The 13,312-nt window shown below is 44.6% G+C and overlaps 1 protein-coding gene and 1 long non-coding RNA gene across 5 annotated transcripts in view; one reads left to right on the top strand and one right to left on the bottom strand.

Annotated features, from left to right (window-relative positions):
- The window catches only part of VCL (vinculin), a 45,277-nt gene extending 43,940 nt beyond the window's left edge, over nucleotides 1-1,337 (bottom strand). For 2 of the 4 annotated variants that reach the window (XM_071748227.1, XM_071748226.1), the window contains exon 1: nucleotides 851-1,325. In XM_071748227.1, coding sequence (XP_071604328.1) covers nucleotides 851-1,018 — 168 coding nt within the window. In that variant the 5' untranslated portion in view covers nucleotides 1,019-1,325. Of the gene's footprint in view, nucleotides 1-850 lie in introns of all 4 variants that reach the window. The other 2 variants (XM_071748230.1, XM_071748229.1) reach the window with 2 other exon arrangements.
- Nucleotides 1,338-4,107: 2,770 nt separating this feature from the next.
- Nucleotides 4,108-13,312, top strand: part of LOC139798117 (uncharacterized) — a 59,678-nt gene continuing 50,473 nt past the window's right edge. Inside the window, exon 1 of the long non-coding RNA XR_011726734.1 lies at nucleotides 4,108-4,156. This is a non-coding gene — a long non-coding RNA (uncharacterized lncRNA). The remainder of the gene's footprint in view (nucleotides 4,157-13,312) is intronic.

Below are 13,312 nucleotides of genomic sequence, written 5' to 3'. Positions count from 1 at the left end.
GTACCAGTGGAAGTAAAACATTTCGAATGTATGAGTCATTTGGACTTCCAAAACTGAAATGTTCACACTGCAGACACTCGGATCTTAAAAAAAAGATGTGCTGTGTACAGCTGTTTTAAAGAAGTCGGGAGATTCAAGCCGATTTTCGGTCACTTTTAGTTTACCCCAAGAAAACAGTAGCACGCACTCGAATCTATGTAACAAACCAAACAAATTACAAGTGCAAACTTTGCCTGGGTCTGTCCCTCTGCAGCTCCTGCACTGATAAAGAACTGCCAGCCCTGACCAATACGAGATTCCAAATCGAATGCCTGGGAAGTTTGAGGCTTTTTTTAGGAGAGGATCACACCAATAAGAATTTTGCCTTTTATAGCGGGTACACTTAAAACAAGGAGTTTCCGAGACAGACAAAAAAAACCCTAATAACCAACCAAAAAGCTACAGAGCCTTCCTTATCAGAGTCGCCTGTGTCTCAGGGTGCACTTGCCCACCGAGAGGGCTGTAAAGCCAACAATGACTGCAGCTCTTCACCGCGATGCTGCTCCTCAGGTGGGAAACTTGTACCAGTGAAGATGTTGAAGCTCGGTCCGTGCCGGACACCTCAGGGCTCCGCATCGCGGCTCCCCCCGAGCTCCCTCGCCGGCCGGGGCGGGAACAACCGCCGGCAGCTTCCAGACAGGAGCCGCAGAGGTCCAGAAAGCCTGGAAACTTAACCCCTTCCCGGCCTCGCCACCCAGGGGGAAGCCCGCAGCACCTGTGGGCGGCAGACCGAGGCGGGAGCCCGAAGTTGGCCGCGGCGGCCGAAGTTGGTGCCGTGAGGGGAAGCCCGGAGGCGACCGTCACTACTCACCCGCACCAGGTTGCTGACAGCGGCCTGCACGGCCGACACGGGGGCGGTGAGGTCCGGGATGGCCTTGCCGTCCACTTCTCCCTCTTCGTGCATGATGACCAAGTGGGAGATCTGCTGGGCCACCGGCTCCAGGATGCTTTCGATGGTACGCGTGTGGAACACGGGCATGGCGGCGGCGGGGCGGGGGGGCCGGGGCCCGAAGTCCGCACAAACTCCTGGCAAACTCTGTCGCCTGCGGGCTGGCGCCCCACAGAGAAAGCCGCGGCCTCGGCGCTCAGGAGGAAAAACCAAACGGGAGCGGGAAGCAAACAACCACCCGCCCTTCCCTTCGTCCCTGTCGAAGCCCGGAGAGAGAAGCGGCTCCCGGTCGAGGTTCGCGGAGGCGGGACTCGAACTCGCTGCCCTCTGTGCCTCCCCCTGGCAGCGCCCACCGCGCTCTGGCACTGCTCCTCAGCCAGGCGGCGGCTTTTCAACCGCCTCAGCCCTACCTCTGCCTCAGCTCCCCGCCCCTCCGCCCGCTCTCACCCAATGGCCCAACCTCCCCCGCCGCTCCCAATGGCGCAAAGCCGCGTCCATCAACATTCCAGAGCCTCCCCCTTCCCCGCTCCTTTCCGAGCTGGGTTGCGCGGCCGCTGGTTTCCCAGCCTGAGGTGACGTTAGACATTCTGTTGTCCATATAAGGAGACGATTACAGCCGGGATGCCGGGATAGCGGCCGGGGGACGAAGGGGGTGGTTGCGGCGGCGGCGGGATCCCTGCGTCCCTCCCCTCCCACACCCCGCCGGCGGACGGAGTTCGGTCCCTTGGGCTGCCCCTTCCAGAGCGCTCGCCGGGTGGGGTGCGTGTGGAGCTGAGCAGCCGCTACTCACGCCGCTACCCGTGTCCCCTCTGCGGCGGCTCGCTCCCCATTCCCTCTCCTCACAACCCGGGAGATCTGCGGCCGACACAACCCGGCCCGCCCCGGGCGCGGTCCCAACCGCTTCCGCACCTTCTGAGGGGAAAGCGGCGGCGGGGGCCGCTTCCCGCCCGCGCACGGCCTCAGGCGGGCAAAGGAGTCCCCGCCTGAGGTAACCCCGTGTGAGGGGATCAGAGGCGTCCCCGCATGAGGTGTCCCTGCTTGAGGTTGGGAGAGGTGTCCTCACCTGAGGGGAGCAGAGGAGTCCCCGCCTGAGGTGGGCAGAGGCATCCCCTCCTGAGGTGTCCCCACCTGAGGTGTCCAAACCTGAGGTGAGCAGAGGAGTCCCCACCTGAGATGTCCCCACCTGAGGTGAGCAGAGGAGTCCCCGCCTGAGGTGTCCCCACCTGAGGGGAGCAAACATGTTCCTGCCTGAAGGGAGCAGAGGTGTCCCCACCTGAGATGTCCCCACCTGAGATGTCCCCACCTGAGGTGAGCAGAGGAGTCCCCACCTGAGGTGTCCCCGCCTGAGGGGAGCAGAGGTGTGTCCACCCGAGGTGTCTCCGCCCGAGGTGTCCCCACCTGAGATGTCCCCACCTGAGGTGTCCAAACCTGAGGTGAGCAGAGGTGTCTCCGCCCAAGGTGTCCTCACCTGAGGTGTCCCCGCCGGCCACGCCACTGAGACCACTGGCAGCCTCCCTGGGGTCATTGGCAGGGCTGAGGGAATACAGTGTGGGTAAAGAGCATTTTAGGGTTTTGGGGTTGTTTTTTTTTACCCTTATTGTCTCCGGTGATAACGGTGCCGTGAGCTCCTTTAAGTGCATTGAGGTGAGCGGCCTGGTTTGGAGGAGAAGGAACACGAACTGTGGAGAGAGGAACAAATATTCCCCCTGTCCCTCGGTGCTAATGAAGTGTCCCAGCTCTCCTTGCTCTCCTTACAGCTCAGTCCTGAGGCCTCCAGATACCATTGCCAGCCTTAATAAAACCTAATAAAACTTAATAGAACAGGTTTGTGTTTCCCGCCCTCCGGCGCTGCCTCTGAGGTGTCTCTGGTGGTACCAGGAATCCCCACGGTAACAAAATCAGGTGTGTGAGTAAGGAGTGACAGGATTGTGGCCTCTACTTCTTCCTTTTCCTCGATACCATCAGGACAAAATTAGATTTGGGAAACCGTTACTAGCTTTAAGGTGTTTTTCTCTTTGTTCTGGTGCTGCTATTTTAAGCTATAAATCAATGTTCCTGCCAGGCTGGCTTCCATTCCTGTTTCAGAGCGAGCTGCGTGCTGTCTGTGCAGCATTGGAACACAGCTGGGAATACCAGCAAGCTCAGGGACACAGAGAGAGAGAGAGAGAGGCTCCTGGTGTGTCCAAGGATCTGTCTTCACAACTACTTCTACCCTGCCACTGCTAGAGCTACAGGCATAGTCACAAGCTGTAGGCCTAAAGAGAAACAAACAAACAAACAAACAAACACAAAACCAAACAGATTTTGTCAGGGTTAGAAATCTTAGCAAAACCTTTAGCTCTGAGTTTCCAGTTTTTTCTAATGATTGTTCCCTTTCCTGTGAGTATGTACACATGTATTTATTGAATCTGCACTGGCAGAAGTCAGACAACTAATCTCCATGTTGTACCATCCTGCTTTGTTTGGGAAGAGGGCTACCTGCAGGCTTGGTAACAGATAATCAAAGTACAATTATTGGCATTCAGAACATACCCAAAATACCATCTTCTCAGCAGTAATAAGTGTATTAAATCATTTAAACTGTGCACTGTAAGAGTACTTTATGTTGTTAGCTTTTGGCTGTATAGCATTGTTCTTATCATTTCTGTGCTTTCCCAGCAGTGCCTCTCTAAACCATGGATCAGTAATAATGAACACACATAAAAATCCTTCTGGGTAGTAATGTGCAGCAGCTGGGAGTTACAAACAGCAATTAGTCCATGTTACAAACTAATAATCTGCTAAATTCTGTTTTGTGGAAGTATGCAAACCTAATAAACCACATATTTAGTCATTTGTGGGAGTTGCTAAGTTGTCTGATTAAAAATAATTGCTTTAAGTCTGGGATCTTGTATGCTGAATTCTGGTTGTCATATGCATGTGCCTGCATATGTTTTAAAGGAAAAAAAATGTTATCTGATCATTATAAAAGGCTGTCTTAGCTCTAATAGTTACTGTAGGCAAAATGAAATTCAGAATATAGAGACATTTTGTTAGCATTCTGAAACTTTGCTCATTTACAGGGCCAAAATGTGTGTTTTTATAGGGGGATGTGTTGGTATTAGGAGTACAGTAATGTAGCACTGCTTTTTCATTTTTTTTTCCTTTCAAGTATCACCAATGTTTCTTTTTCTTTTGCATATTCAGATCTGTCGCTTTGATGTCATATGAATAACAGCTTTGCAGCAGGTACTTTTTTTTTTTTTTTTTAAATGTGTTTCTTTTGCCCATTACACTGTCCAGTCCATCATTATACATTAATTGTGCTGCTCCTGTGAGATTGCTTCTAGAGCTTATACAGCACATTAACTCTCTAGGTCCTAACAGATGGTTAGAAAGTAACAATAGATTTGATCACAGTATTTTCCATTTATTGAGTCCCAGGTGGACATGTGTGAATTCTTTTGTGCTCTTCCAACATGGGACTACACATGCAACAATGGATTCCCCCCTGAGGAAAAAAAAAAAGAGAGAGAGAGATGCTGAACCTTCTTTCCACACACTCAAAATTTTAGTCTTGTTGAGAAGCAGTATCTATTATTAGCTCTACAGTGGTGACTAGCATCTAAATAAGTTAAAGTGGTTAGAATGAAAGGATCAGCTTTTAAGCCACTCTCCCCACATCTTTTACTATTTCATAAGAGCACAGGTGAGTCTAATTCTGCAAAGATCTTCATGTCAGCAGACTCTTTTGCTTACAAATTTCTCCACTGACTTTAGGGCCATCATGTCTCTCTGTCCCAGATGATCAGACAATAAAGTCTCCTTTTTTTTCATACATAATGAACTCTGTTAATGATGCAAGGAAATACTCTCTCTGCTTCTACTGAAGTAATTGAAATATATGAATACAGAACCAATAGGCTGTGGTAGAAAAAGAGAGAACACTGCATGCTTACAAAAAAAATGCAGCCCCTTCCATGGTATCTTTTGGAGAATTCTGTTTCCTGTGGTCAGGATACATGGGGCTGCAGCTGCAAGTGGAAGAGAGAACTATTTTTAGAGAGCTTCATGAACTTGCAGTTGTCTGTAATTATGTTTTGCTAGTGTTAATACTTCATTTAAGTGGATGTGTCTGGTTAGCACGAAGCAATAACCTGCATGACCTCTGCCATGAGACCAGGTTAGGTTCTGTTTAGTTCTGGGCTTTGGGTGGCTGTCTTCTAGGAGGCCAACACATCAGGATTGTTCTGCACTGACTCAGCCTCCCTCTGAGCTGGATGGGAGCAGCCTGTTAGGACTGGAAAATTTAAATGACAATTGGTCACTCAGCTCCTGCATATGAACTGTGTTTCATCACCTCACACTGCTTTGTGTGTGGGCTGGAACAGCACAACTTCTGTTGCTGTGTTGTGTTGGGAAAACATGCTGAGGCTTAGAGCTGCAGAGAATGCTGCCACCACTTCACTGTCTCCTTCAAGGAGTTTCATGTCAGAAGTTCTACACCTGCTGGGAAACATGAGTGCAAATCTACTTTATTTTTCACCTCTGTAGTTACCGTGCCAACAGAGCAAAGTTTCTGCTCTGAACCCAAAAAATTTTCTCAACTACATCACATTCTTAAGTGGTTTATTGTGGAGTATCCCAGTTGGGACAATATAATTCAAATAATGTTTTTAAGAACATAAAACATGTGGAAAAGAAAGATGAGTATATTAAAAATATGTGTGTGTGTACACATGAATGCTTATTCTTAGAAGTTGCTAACTACGAATGAGGATCAAAAAAATGAATTTTTCTACTTCTGAAAAATTCCAGATAAGGACATATTATCATATATACATAAAGAATGTTTGATAGTGTATGTGTAGTTAAGATTACACAGTCTATTCACAGTAAATGCAAACAAAAAGCCATTTGACTCTTGTGACTATGAGTTTACAGGGCTGCTGCATCTACCTTCTGAGCTGGGGTAGCTGACTTTTTGTATGCTCTTTGTGCATAAAAAAAAGAGAGAAAAGTTGGTTTACATCACTCCTGGTGATAGTTTAGCCTTCCTTCTTTTCCTTTACACTGTAAGAGACAGATACTCAGCTGAGATGCCTGCAGTTTGTTCCCTAAAAAAGAGATCTATAAAAAAAAGACATCTCTTAAAAATCTATTTATTTGCCTGGTAAGTGTGCATCTTGATACTTGGTACTGATTAAGTATTTTTGCATTTAATTATGTTCAATTCATTTTTAAGAATTTTAAGAATCCCAGCCTATAAGATGACCTACACAACACCTGCATTTTTTTGGCTATAAGTTTATCAGGGCCTGTTTCAGCTCTGCAGGCCTTTTCCCACCCTCCCTGTAATATTAGGGGCTTATATTTGTCAGGGCTTTTATGTATCAGTTCCTTTCCTAGTAGTTCCTCAGATTGGATTTGATTTTCCAAAGTATTAATGTGTGTGTAAGATTAGTCTGAAGTTGTAAGTGTTTTGCTGGCTTGGAGCCTCATAAATTATTTGTATCCCTACTCCAAAGTGAACAGACTCAGAGGCTTCTGCAATTTTGTATACATTCCAATTCCTATCAAAGTCAAAGCCTTTGCCAAGACTTCTGGAAAAGCCACTGGCTAAAATTAAATAATACTATATTTAGTAATAATGACCTTTTTTAGGCTATATGTGTATAAAATATTTTTTTTTACTACAGAATTGTGAAGATTTTTAACTCTTTCATAGATGTGTGCCATTTGTGGCACAAATAATTATCTTATTTAGCATGCACTCTAAGGAATTGTAGTCTTGTATTAGAAGATACATGAGTTTACTGCCATCAGCAAATACAGAGCAGCCAAATTAGACAATTACTTAAAAAAGAAACTTCTAGTTAGCACCAAAGTTCTGTATTTACATATGAGATCCTTCCAGATACTGTGGAGATACAAATCCTCAGAACAAATCACACTGACATGCTTTTGAGGTTCTCATCTGTGCTATATTCATTAATTCATCTTGTCTAAAATTCTTCTAGTGTCCCAGACCTCAGAGGAGCTTCAAATAATTACAGTAAGGAAAGAAAATTAACTTAATACAAAAATACTTCCTTCTTCCTGCCCTGAGATCCTGAACCTACAGCTGTTTTCCCATAAATGGACCTTTTACTTGCAGACAGTTCAGTAGAACTCACTGTAAGATTGCTCTGTGAATGTATACATTTTGTTCTCTGTCCCTTGTGCCAAGGCAGTAGTGCCACAGAAAGGACAGTGTGTCTTCAGCACTGTGCCACTCAGAGGTCTAAAGGTCATTAGGATTGCAGGGAGAGATTTATCCTGTTGCAAAGGGAAGAATCCAGAGTTACATAGACCCATACAACACTTCTGGGTTTAAAAAAACCTGTCCTCATGACATGTTGGGTCCATCAGATTTGCTTTAGAATCTTTTTCAGTGGTAGTGAAAACGTGATCATCTCTCTCTTGGTCTCTCTATAGTAGATTCCTAGCTATTAAAAATTAAATCATGGATCTCTTGCACATAAAGAAGATCCTTGGGTTTTGCTTTGTTTTCCTGTAGGGATCAAGTGTCAGTGGACTGGATTTTTGCCTCATTGCAGATGTGGTTTCACTTTTGTGAGCATTCAGAGGCAGGAATGAGAGGTTCATAAACACTATTCTGAGGGAGCTTGGCTGTCATCTGTTAGTTCTGTTAAAATATTTTTAAATCATTCCTATTTGAGGTACTACATTCAATAGGAGATCATGTATCCAGTCCACTGACAAAAAAAATAAGACTTGATTAGTAAAAATTTTTACCACTTTTTGAAACTAGCAGATTTTGGGGTTCTTGGATGCTGATGGAAGATGAAAAGCAAAAATTTAAGGTCCAAATTTTTAGGGTCCAAAAAAATTTAGGGTCCAAAAATCTGAGTTTGCTATAGATACCCTGAAATATCAGGAGTGATATGAAATTCCCATTTAGGTTTTGGGCTTTGTGGACAGAAAAATGCCCTTGGGATGCCAGGCAATGATGTTTTCTGTGTGTGTCATCCCTTCCTCTTGCATACTGTGTCAGCATTGCCAATTAATTGTGGCACAGAGTGATAAAGTGGATGCAAAGTGCTGCCAGAGGAGGGTCAGGAGCCTCAGCAGTGTCACCCTCTGCAGAGGAGGCTGTGCCTGAGAAACATTTTCTCCCCAGACAAACTTTCTGCCTTCATTAAGAGTTCCCCTCACCAAACAGTGGAGCTGGGCCTGGGCTCACATTTTTCACTCATCCTGTCTTGGGTTTACATCAGCTGAGGGCAATGGGAATGTGCAACTGTGACTCTGGAATTTAAACAGAAACCCACAAGGGATCTCCATACTTCAGGCCAACTTCCAAATATGGGAGAAGAGAAGCAGCCTGGGAAAACATCCTCAGTGCAGCAAGGGACAAAATAGTCAGGAGCTGCTTGGAGTTTGTTCAGAAAGGTAACTGCTGGACTGCTTTAGTGAGAACAAAGGAATGAAACACAAAGCCTGCCCCAGAAAAATGAAGCATTGTTGAGTGTTAACTGTCTAGGGCCTGAACAACAGAAGTGCAGCTATTTTTTTGCCATTCTGTTTAGCCCAAATATGCATCCACACTCTGCCAATATTTGGGGTTTGAAGATTTGTAGGAAAAACTCCTAAGAGGAATATTTGAGAGATGATTAGTGGGTCAGGCTACCAGGTCTGGTTGAAATTCTGCTAGAACAGACTCCCTGAGCAGAACTAAATTCACCAATGTTTAGACCCCACGTTCTACACATCCTGATTCAAAGGCTTAACAAGAGCCTTTAATATACATTAAAGACACAATTTAGGGCCTTTTGGTAGCAAGTCTGGCTTGTAGAAACCAGGAAAAGGAAGCCAATATTTCATGAATTGAAATGCCATTAGAAAAGGCTTCGTAGGCAGGTGGATTTTTATCACAGAAAATAATTTGTAGGCTACTTTCCCTTACTTATTGTGAAAGAGCTGAGTTTTCTAGAAAACCAGCTCAGGCTAGAATGGCTGCTGAGGGGATAGGGTGATGTTTGTCCCAGGAGACTCAGTTATTAAGATGCAGGTTCTAACTAATTTCTCCTGTGCCTTCATGCATTTCCTCTCGTGCTGCCACCACAATAAAGATACCATCTGCAAGTTGTAATGGGAAGGACTCCTCAATTTTAAGTCACAAACCTCTCAAATTAGGATTGTAATGTTAAGGTTGAGTCATAGTGATTCAGCTAACACATCAGCAGGGAAAGATGGAGTAGGAGTGCTGCTAAATGACACCAGCAGCTTGCAGAGCTGTCCCAAATAGGAAATGTTGCAACTTTGATAAAGTCCTTCCTGTCTAACTGCAGAAATTCTGTACTTTATTCTGTAAGATGACATTATTTTGGCTGCTGTTTGAGAGAGGTATCTTACCACTCAAAAGGCTTTAAACTCTAATGCTTGATTTGGTTCCACTTTCCACCTTCTGTTCCTGTGCAGGACCATGGAGTCCAAGAATCATTTTGCAAAGGTGTGGAGACTCTCCCTCACATTACATACCAAAACTGCTGACTTCAGTTGGGAATTAAAAAAATAAATAAGTGCTCTCTGTAGCTGTGAATGACACAATAAGGGGTTCTGAGTGTTAAGTGCTTATAACTTCAGTAGAGATGTATTTTCATTATGTCATCACAAAATGATGTCATTGATTCCATAACTTCATGTGGAGCCAAGTTCAAAAGTCCACAATCTTCAAAAGCTGTTTGAAAAAACTCATAGTAGATAATCTCATCAGGGCTTAATAAACACAGAGTCATTCCTTCTGGCTCAAGAAGAGCCTCAGCTTTAGATTTTTCAGCTGGGCTTTGGGAATTGTTATTTTTTACCTTACCCACTCTTGTGCTCTTTCACAGGCATTGTGAAATTGACCACTGTCAGAGCTGGGATAGTGTCCTACCTGATACACGTGGCCTGACTCTGCATGTCTTTTTGCTGTTCTTGTAAAATAATTCTTGTCCAACACCTAAAATCCAGAAAGGGGGTCTGAAATTGGTGTGAGGGTAATGAGAAACTTCAGGGTGACAATACAAAACTTTTTATCTGCTGTTGCTCTTACTTCTTCCTGTGTGCCTGAGCTTCTCTTCTGCTGGCATTGGCTCATCTCTGTTACAACAAAGATACACATTGTATAAACACAGCACTCTTCCTATTTCAAAATGAGTGTTAGTGTGAGGGAAAACAGAACACTTGCTGCATCATCATGTCCTGACCCTCTGGACAGCCCTGGATGCAGTGATCCCAGAGGCACAGCTGTAGGTCAGGCCATGGGGTGGGCTTGCAGCTGGGCATGTGGCAGAGGCTGCCTGCTGGACACATGGTTTTAGCACTCAAAATATGAGCTGTAAGAAAAAAAAAGAAAAAGTATATTAAAGATACCCATTTCTGTACTCTCAGGCACCTTATTTACATGTTTATAACACTCCTTGTGAGGTAAAATCCTTACACATCCGTTGTGTAAGCTGGGAGTAAACTTGTGGCATCTCTCTACCAAAAGAGAAACCTGGAAACAACCTCCTTTGGCTTCATGCAAACCTAGTTTCTTCCCAATTTCTAACTACTCCTAACTAACATAGCCTAAAAATTCCATGTGTCTTTAATTAGGTTTGCATTTCTCTTGGAGACTGGGAGAGAGGGCAGAGAGAACATAATGCAATAGAAACCCAGGGAAAATTAGATCTGAAAATGAGGTAAGGAAAACAGAGCCTGAACAAAGGGCTGAGACAGGGAGAAAATTTCTTTTGGGAAAAGCATTCCACAGGCAGGACTGCTTGGAGTATCTGAAGGGAGGAGATTTTATTTTGTCTGGGCAATGACAATGAGCCCAGACTTCCTTTCAGCAGAGGAAACAAGCCTTTTATATTTTAGTTTCCAAGTAATAGCAAAGGAGGGGAGGCAATCCATTTAAACTGAAGCACAATATTTTAAAAAATTCCCCCCACCATCTGCGTTGATACAGCTCATGTATCCACAGCCCAAAACCCTTGGGAGATCAGCTTCCTACAGCTCCTCTAGGAAACCAAGACTTCTATAGCTTTCAGGAAGAGTTAAAAATAACATCACTAAGTGTATTTCCAAATGTCACTACCAGCAGGGAAGGCCCTGTGCTGTGCTGCCTCTCATCAGCAACGTACTCCTGGGGGCTGCTTGTGGAACTTGGTGGCTACAGAGAAAGTGTAACACCTTGGCACAGCTGCTTTCCAAATCCTGGATCTGAGAGAATCCTGGGAATAACACAGGTCAGGCACTGGAGCCTGGTTCTCCTTTCAGCTCCCTAGTGGCAAGAGGTGGGATCAATGTCAGTTTAATAGCTGAAGTACAAAGAGAATCGTGGGTGATTTGCATGGCTCAAACCCTAAAAGCAAGCACCTTCCAAGTGGTTACAGAAAGGGGTCTAACAGCCTGGGGACCCCTTTGCCTGGGTGTCAAATGTCTGCTTGAGACACTTGATGAGATTTATGTTAATTGCCACATGTTATGGTAGGAAATAGTTCAAAAGCAGATGGCCATGTATGAGGAGTTTCTTACAGGGGATGAAAATGATTCAAAGATGCAGCTGGGGAACATGACAGGTAACGTGCTCTTTGGGTTTCTGGATTTTTGTTTGAGGGGAGGCTTTACTTAAGAAAATTTATGCCCATCCCACACCAGCAAGCAGCTGGGATTACTCCTCTAAAAAAAAATAAATAAAAAGGAGCTGAGTTGCAACCCTTGGCTTGTGTCTCTAAGAGGGTATTAGGAAGAGAGCAAATAAAGCTGAAAAAAACCCTCAACAGCCAACCCTCCAAAAACCCAACCCCCAAGCTTCACCAAAAACCTCCTCTATCCCACAAATAGCACAATATGCTGAATCTGCATAGCTTAAATTCTGCTCAGGGTCACCACAGTCCAGGACTGGAATTGCAGGAGCTTCCTAAAGACAGGATCTTGGAAGAGTAGAAGAAGAGGGAGTGTGCACACAGAGGGGCAGAGAGAGAACTCCTCAGGAAACACAGGAGCAGAACAACAGCTGCCAGAGGCCAAGGGCTGAGGTGTCACAGAAGAGAAATGTAAAGAATCTTGCCCAGCACCTGTCTGTAGTGTCCCAGGCTTGGTTGTTCCATGAAAACATCTAAAGCTGTCAATAAATATTTAAAAAATTTAAAATAAGTAAATAGATGCACAGATAAGATGAAATAAGAGAGGAGAAAAAAGGAAGGAGAGGGAAAGGAAAGAAAATGAAAGGAAAGGAAAGGAAAGGAAAGGAAAGGAAAGGAAAGGAAAGGAAAGGAAAGGAAAGGAAAGGAAAGGAAAGGAAAGGAAAGGAATAGACAACAATGATAATTTATGAGTAATTTAGGATTAGGATTAAACTCTAGGACAAGATGAAACAAAAATGGAGTCCTAAGGAAAGAAGTACCAATAAAATAAAATAATTGTTTTTTCACTGAAAATGGAACAGCTTGAAAGTACATGCAGACATAAACTGTTTTACATTTAAAACAGTGAGCATGGCCTACAATCAGCTTTGAGCCTGCAATAAAACATGTTAATACTCTTAAGTTACAGCTTATTTGGTACGTTTGAACACAGGGACACTGCAGGAGCCTTCCAGAGCAATAACTGTGCAGGTGATAGCAGAATGGAGAACCCTGCTTCTTCCCTCCATATCTGGTGTGTGGCTCTCCCACCCCACTCAGAAGTAAAGGGCTTTTGTTTCTCTCTACTGCACTGTTTCCCCTTCTGTTCTCTGTCTGTAGGTTGAATTTCAGGCAGGGCAATACATGGGAGCCAAGGCAGCATTGCCCCCCAGCCTGCAAAATTTAACAGATGACAGCTGACACCCTAGAATTTATTTTCTTGCAGTTGCCCTGGTCAGAAAATAGCTTTTACAGTGAGAAAAGGTAATCTGGCACTCCTGCTAATGCTGCCACAAACGTTTCCATATGCATGGAGTGCTCCAGAGACTCCTGAAAATCTCCAGGCAGTTTTCCTTTTTTGTTCTTTTCTTTTTTATTTTTTTCTTTTCATTCCCAGCTATCACCCCACGGCCACGCTGAGTTCAGAGTTCTCACTATTCCAGAAGCAGACAAAGATGCTTTTATTTGATATAAGAAATAGAAAACACTTCCCATTTATACTTTTCTAGAAGCACAAATACTTACAGACTTTCCACAGGAAGGCAGCAGTGGTCATACCTATCAGACCACTGTCCTGTCAAGTCCAATCAGATTGTGGCCAGTCCTGAGACTTTCAGAGGAAGGTGGGAGAAATCCTAGTTAGGAATTCCACCCCGAGGTAGGAAGCTGTTGAGGTTTTTTTCACCCCTGTATCAAGGCAGTGAATTTCCCTCATTACTTTTCTTGTAACCTGAAAGGTTGAGCA

The sequence above is a fragment of the Heliangelus exortis genome, chromosome 7 (assembly GCF_036169615.1).
Source record: "Heliangelus exortis chromosome 7, bHelExo1.hap1, whole genome shotgun sequence".
In the NCBI taxonomy this organism is placed as follows: Eukaryota; Metazoa; Chordata; class Aves; order Apodiformes; family Trochilidae; genus Heliangelus; species Heliangelus exortis.
The sequence above is the reverse complement of the archived record's forward strand: the minus strand, read 5'-3'. Positions and strand labels throughout refer to the sequence as shown.